This window comes from Bidens hawaiensis, unplaced genomic scaffold (assembly GCF_021521415.1).
Source record: "Bidens hawaiensis isolate Kalapana, Puna unplaced genomic scaffold, B.hawaiensis_p1.1 tig00003653_1, whole genome shotgun sequence".
Taxonomy (NCBI): domain Eukaryota; kingdom Viridiplantae; phylum Streptophyta; class Magnoliopsida; order Asterales; family Asteraceae; genus Bidens; species Bidens hawaiensis.
In genome coordinates this window covers 957,201-964,155 of record NW_027491209.1, presented here as the reverse complement: position 1 = coordinate 964,155, position 6,955 = coordinate 957,201, and the positions used below count along the sequence as shown (strand labels likewise).

The following is a 6,955-nucleotide window of genomic DNA, read 5'->3' as shown; positions in this document are numbered from 1 at the left end:
ACAATGGACTGGGGGGACTTGAAGAGGTAGGTCTCCGCAAAGCCCAGTTGGACCCGCAAGACACACCTTGATGGGGTACGTCTGCGCAAAGACCAACTGGTTCCGCAAGACCCACCATGCTCATAGAGATGAAGACCTTACACGCAATAAGCCAGCTGTTCCCGCAGGAAAGCCTCCCTTGGTACAGTACCCTGCCTGTTCCCGCAGCTATGGGTACAAGCTGAGAAGGAAGGCTACCCGCACTAACAGTAAAGCTACACGCATAAGGCACTAACTTTTAATACTTCAGCAATGTCACCTGAAGAAGGAATGAGCAAGGCGGGAATATTCCCGCCCAAAAGAGCCAGTTCGTATGCTTCTGGAAGATCTTTTGTACTATACCTGCCAGGTATGGACAAAATAGACAAGATCTGACCAAAGCAGCCCATGAACCAATCATAGGGTGACAGCTCACCGACAATAGTACGAGGAGGAGCATGCTCCAGTACAAAATGTCACTATCAGCCGTTGCCTACCCACCAACCCTCATCGTGGCACGTACATAGCCTGTAGTTGGTGGAAAAGGAATAGTACACAGCCGGCCATGTCACTATCAGCCGCTGCCTACCCACCAACCACCAGCATGGCACGTACGTAGCCCACAGTTGGTGGAAAAGGAGTATTATACAGCTGGTTGTACCTGCTTGGAAACCTACCTTCGGCTATAAATACTCCAACACCTTGGAACGGTATCAGGACAGATCATCTGATATTATCTTATCGTCTCTAGCTATTTCTCTTAATATACACTTATATTCAGAGTAATCTAGTCTGATTCTCACGCCGGAGGGTGGTCACAAGGAGGACCCCCCCCCCCCCCCCCTTCTCAGTGACGAGCTCACGGTGTCTGTTTTGCAGGTTGAGAAGAATAACCATATTTGCCGGACCTAACCCTCGTGGGAAACATCTACTTAACCCTAAGATTATCCTTAATCTGCCGGGGTCACTTAGTGTTTCTTCAACCGAAGTTATGTGGAGTGATTTTAGGAATGCAAAAATGTTGGTAACGAGTAACTACACTAAATATATATATATATATATATATATATATATATATATATATATATATATATATATATTTTGCCAATTTATAGAAAGCAACTACTGCAGTTTAGTTTTGAGCTTTATTTGTTTTCACTATAGGTGTCTGAGAAACCAAATATGTCGTATAGTTGTTTTAAGATATTGCAGGGCTCTCTGAATTGATATTTGGAGAAACAGAATACATATGTGGCATGTTGGTTGTGTTTTTGGCAAAGTTGACTATTTTTTTGTTTGGTCATCTACTCTTCTTTAGGTTTCATCTTTGACTCTTTGCTTTGGTTAAGAATTTATTTAATTTATGACAAGAATTTTGGACCATTATATATGTTTTGTGTAAAGAACATCAGATTTACCGAAAGAATTTAATTACCTAGAAAAAAAATAAGTAAAAGTATATCAAGTGGGATGTCTATTTAAAAAGAAAAAAATTACTTGTTTTAATGGTGTAACTTGTTCAATTAAACCATTTCATATGCTTAACATGTTTTAATATTAAAACACAAAACCATGTTATTAATATTCTAGTTAGGCTATGTGTAGTGGAGGGCGGTGTTCCTTTGTCGCCTAGGGGGCGGTGTTCTCGCCCATGTCGCCACTTGTCGTCCCTCTTTGCTGCCCACAACACTTTGTCTAAGAGGTTTTATTATTGGAATGAGGAAATGGTACTGGGTACTGGTACCGTCTGTATCATTTCGGTACCAACGTTTTGAGGTTTGGAATCGGTGGCACATCGATATTTCACCTAATATTTGCCTCCGGCACCGGTACCATACCCATCATTTTTGGTACCCATGCTGATCCGGAAACCTCAAAAAGTTGGTACCGAATTGATACTGACGGTACATGTTTCGTACACTGGTACCGGTTTGGATTGTTGAAGTCCAATTTCCCCTTAATCGTGTGCATTTGTTTTGATTTTGAGTGTTCCCCGATGAACACTCCTATGTATGGGATGATTATGTTGTGAATCTTAATCTTAATAATCATTCGTAGAAGGGAAGTTAATGACGCTAAGAAAAGGATTAGACATATTTGGACTTCTGTAACTCTTTTCTTTGTGTATAGTGTACACGGATCTCTTGTCCATTTTTTAATTCTACATACAGTTTGCCTTGTTTTATGGACTTCTTTGTGTACATTGAGTCGTATTAGCTTCATTATTCATTTAATATATGCATTTGATTCATTTAGTTATAAGATTGTTACATAGCTATACGCTTAGAACTCGATGGTTTATGTTTCGACTCTAATACACGAGCCATAACAACCAATGCAGTACCATACGCACATGAATGTGATACGAACCCATCACACAAGAAGGGATGCACACCAAAGTCAAAGCTATTTATTGGACCTAGTCAAAGTCATAAGGAGTCAAAGTTGCTTAATTATATCTAGTTCTATTGTAATATGGAGACTATCGTTTCTCGAACCGGGTCTTTTGGGTCTTTTATCTAAGTAATCGTATCATTTGCTTGAGTCTAGATTCTAGACTCTATCAGAATGGCACCCATAGATGTTACCAACACAACATAACACAAATCAACAAATTAATAATTTACAAAGAAAACAGAATATGCATGTTCGGGTCTACTGCTGTTGGAACCCTCAACAAACAGCAGCTTCTGGTAAAGTTAAACATTCATCAATATCTTAAATACAAAATATTGAATCACTTAGAATATTATAGGCACCATAAAATTGCCTTTTTAAACATGTTTTAGTCACAACTTCACACTAAAAACTCCCATTTTCTCAAATCACAATGAAGTAATACTCGCAAGTGTTGCCCTTTTCGGGCTGCTCCCCGAACTACTATTCGAAAGCGAAACAAAAGTACTTTTCTGTAAAACCCCGGTTGGTGATGACCCGGACCCCATATGATAACCAACCGCGTCCCACATTTCACTTGTCTCCACACCCGATGACCGATTCAACATTTCTCCTAGTGGACCCCCCATCGAGCTCGAGTTCCCCCACGAAATGGGAATCCAGTTCGATGCATGTTTCTGTGTTGGGTCATGGTCAAGGTCATTAGTCAAACCACCCAAACCCACAAGTTTCTCTCGAGCCGGAGAGTTTGATGACGATGAGAAATCTGAAGCCGTCACAGGAATCGACATTGAGAGTTGGGTCCAGTCCAGTTTAAGCGGCTCAACAAAATTCGAAAGTGGGTTCGGGTTCGATGCGCCATGGTCCAAAAACGAACCGTAATTAGTGGAATAGACTTGAGGTTCTTGTGTCCTGTTGATGGGAGTTGAAGCAATGGGTTGTGAAACTGGAGCAGATGAGGTGGAAACAAGTGGGCCCACTTTGGAATTGCTGGGACCGGTGACAGCTTGGCCATTTTGGCTTTCCACAGGCTTTCTTGAACGATGGCGGCCTCTGTTGATGTGTCGTTCACAGTATTTCTGATCCGGAACTGCATCTCGAGAGCACCTCCATTTTTTCCCGTCTGTTCTTCGGCACCTCCCTGGCTCCGGGTCCGTGGGACCCGCGAACCCCAGATGGAAAGTTCCCCATCCATCTTCATTAATTATTAAATGCAAATCAGATTCTGAAACAATCTAATAAAGTTCGGGGTGTGTATGAAACCGAAACGAACCAAATAAAAAATTGACAGTTTCGTTATTTTCAGTTCAGTTTCGGCTTTGTTATGACCAAAAACCGAAATAACCAAACACTAACGGAAAAACTCGTTTTTTAATAACTTATATAAAAATGATAAACTGTGTTGCCTAAATATTTTAAATCTAAATGTGCAACAATCAATTAATTGTTAAGTTATAAAAAAATTAGGCATTTCTTTTTGGAGTAAAACTTTAAATCCAAGTAGTAAAGACAAAAAAACAAAACCGAACCCGTTGTAAAAACAAAAAACCTAAAAAACGGAAACATAATGATTTTTAAAACACCAAATTTTGGGTTTTTGGTTTGGTTTTAGCCCAAAACCGAACGCATTGAAAAAAGCAAAACCAAGCAGTTTTCTAAAGCCCCAAAACTAAATCTTTGGTTTTTTGTTTGGTTTGAGCCCAAAACCGAACTATGCATACCCCAAATGAAAGTTATGTTAATTAAAAAGACATACAAGAACCAGGCGCGTATGATATTGAAGACAAAGATCCCGGAAACAGGAAACTGTTAAGCGATTTTCGGATCGGATTAAGCAAATTAGACGGAACCGGGACATTAGCAACAAAGTGTTTGTAGATTAAAGCTTGGTGTTCTAGCTCCAGCCATTGAGAAGGGGTAAAGGGTCCTTTGTACCTTGAAACAGGACCTCCATAACCATAACCTACAACCAATAATAAATCAGAATCTTGGTAAAAAAAAAAAAGATTTAGCAAAAAAAGGAAAAAAGAAAAGACTTGACAAGACTCCAAGAACAAAACTTGCTTCCAAATAACCCACATTATAGATGCCACTGAAAAGACCCATCACATGTTTACTAATGTGCATAACTTTAATGGGGACATGCATACTAGTAAATTCACATTATTAACAGTGAAAACCTACATTTTTATTCTACAAGTCAAAACAACAAGATCATATTAATATTCCATTATTCCATAAACACCATCTTAAAACCCAAAAAAAAAAACTATACAAATGTACGTCTTTTTATGCATAAGGTACAAGTCACTATAGCTATAGCTCTGGATTTAGTAACTTATGCTCTGGGGAGATAAGATTTACCAAACCAAAACCTAAAACCTATGACAACATTCGTTAGGTTTGTTCCTAGGATCCAATTTCTCCCTAAAATTAGTATTATTAATAATAATAATAATAATAACAACAACAGTAACAATAATAATAATAATAGTAATAATATACCTGTATTTTTAATGTAAGAATGTGAGGGTTGGTAGAAAGAAAAGAGTGAAGTTTGGTTTGAGTCTTTGTCGGATGAAGCAGAAAAGAAGCTAAGCATATTATTGGAGTCAGCAGCTGAAAGTGAGAGTAAAGAATCAGATCTCAAAGACATTGACTTGTTGGGTTGGTCAAAGTAATCGGTTCTAGAAGACTTGCAGGTTTGAAGAAAGAGTTGATGATGATCGTCAGATCTGTTGGTTTTATTATCATCGTGAGATAAAACACAAGTGTTGTCGAATGTGGCCATGGTTTTGTTTTAAATCTAGAAGGGGTTGTTCATGTTGGTTGGGTTTAAAAGGTGTGGAAGAAGACGACAGTGAGTTATGGAGGAGAGAGAGAGAGAGAGAGAGAGAGAGAGAGAGAGAGAGAGAGACATGAACAAATATGGACGGAAGTGAAGTGAAATGATTCAAAAGGGAGTTTGGAGTTTAAGATTTCATTGTAATCCACTATGGAAATATGTTGCAGATGAGTCCATGTTTTTTAAGGTTTTTGCAAGTTACACCAGAGTATTTTGTTTGCAAAGTGTTAACGTTTAATATGCTCAACCTTTGTTAAATCAATACATTTTTTATTTGTATTTTTACATGTTATAAACTTATTCGTGAGGTTATTAAACTAATTTTATTTTGTTTTTGGTATATTGTTAAACACGTGACTTTATTTCAAATAATGTGTTTTTATTTAGATTTGTTATGTTTTTAATTATTAATGTAATTGGCTGCCAAAGTAACTCAATTTTTTTGTTTTGTTAATATAAGCGTGATTTCCTACAAGGTCTTGAAGGGTTGTGTTTAGGGATGTTCTTTGGGTTTCAGGTTTTTCGGGTAGGGTTTTTTGGGTTTCAAAGTTTTAAATCTCAACTCGAAACCCAACCCAAATCTCTCATGGGTTTTTCGGGTTGGGTTAATCGGGTTTCGAGTATCTTAGAAAACAAAACAAAAAACAAAAAAAAATTAGAAAACTTCAATGCTAAAATTAAAACAACATATTTTTTTTTGCTCGTAACGCAAATAATCAAATGATAAACTAAGATAACTTTATAAAACAATGCAAAAGAAGAATAAAACTAAGTAACTGACTCAAACCATAATCTTCTTCAATCGGACGTGATTTGGTTGTTTCAATTACGGATTCTATTAGTAATAAACGGAAAACATAAATTAACAATAAACAATTGATCCATAATAGTTGGAATGACAACAATCGATTAGGGTCAGTAACAGATAACTTTCGTGGCTAAGACTAAGTCTATTATACCTAAAAATATATTTAATTTCAAAACTAAAAGTTTATTCTGATTTCTCGGGTTGACCCAAAACTTATAAATCAAACCCGAATTACTTCGGTTTGGGTACGGGTTAGTATCTTCTTGGGTTCGGGTTTTTCGGTTCGGGTACGGGTTTTTTCGGGTTGGGTTTCGGATTTCGGGTAAAAGTGACAACCCTAGTTGTGTTGGTTTTAGCGGACACATTATTATATTATACAATTGATAAGTTTGGTGCCGCTTTGACGACACCATACTTATCAATTGCGTTTTTTGTTTTTTTAGTTATATTATTGTAACGAGATAACTGAAGCCGCTCAAATGTCAATTTTATGGTTTTTTGTTTAATTGACTTCCGGTACCGTAACAAACGTGATGGAAACCGACTGATTCCGCCTAGACCCATCGCCTCAATGTTCGAGACTGACAACGCTCGAGTTTTACCAACGCCCGAGTATACAGACGGACACCACCCCGTTCGTGCACCTCAATTTTTTTATTATCCAGATTTTTTTCGCTCGGTTACCGTAACGAAAACTGACAGAATGTCAATTGTGTTTTTTTAGTTTTTGTATCATAACAAACGTGCCAGAAACCGATCGAATTCACGTAGACTCACCGCATTTTGTTTTAATACGTATCGTAACAGATATAACGAAAACCAACCGAATGTCAATATTTTTTTTTGTTTTAGCTCCATAAGGAACGTGACGGAAACCGGTCGAATTC

General features: G+C 37.7%; 1 protein-coding gene across 1 annotated transcript; it reads right to left on the bottom strand.

The window, feature by feature from the left end:
• Positions 1-2,843: 2,843 nt before the first annotated feature.
• Positions 2,844-5,292, bottom strand: LOC143624094 (growth-regulating factor 2-like). Its single transcript, XM_077094838.1, has 3 exons — positions 4,921-5,292; positions 4,172-4,378; positions 2,844-3,610 (listed from the first exon to the last, which is right to left on the bottom strand). Exons 1-3 carry the CDS (start codon positions 5,204-5,206, stop codon positions 2,844-2,846), a joined length of 1,260 nt encoding a protein of 419 aa, XP_076950953.1. The 5' UTR covers positions 5,207-5,292.
• Between the last annotated feature and the right edge of the window lie 1,663 nt (positions 5,293-6,955).

What these genes read in the sequence shown, in the direction of transcription:
- LOC143624094 (XM_077094838.1), bottom strand. Translation starts at nt 5,206, where the DNA reads ATGGCCACATTCGACAACACTTGTGTTTTATCTCACGATGATAATAAA. An exon ending in TTCTTACATTAAAAATACAG is followed by an intron (nt 4,379 to 4,920) that starts GTATATTATTAC and finishes TATTGGTTGTAG; the next exon opens with GTTATGGTTATGGAGGTCCT. An exon ending in ATCATACGCGCCTGGTTCTT is followed by an intron (nt 3,611 to 4,171) that starts GTATGTCTTTTT and finishes TAATTAATGAAG; the next exon opens with ATGGATGGGGAACTTTCCAT.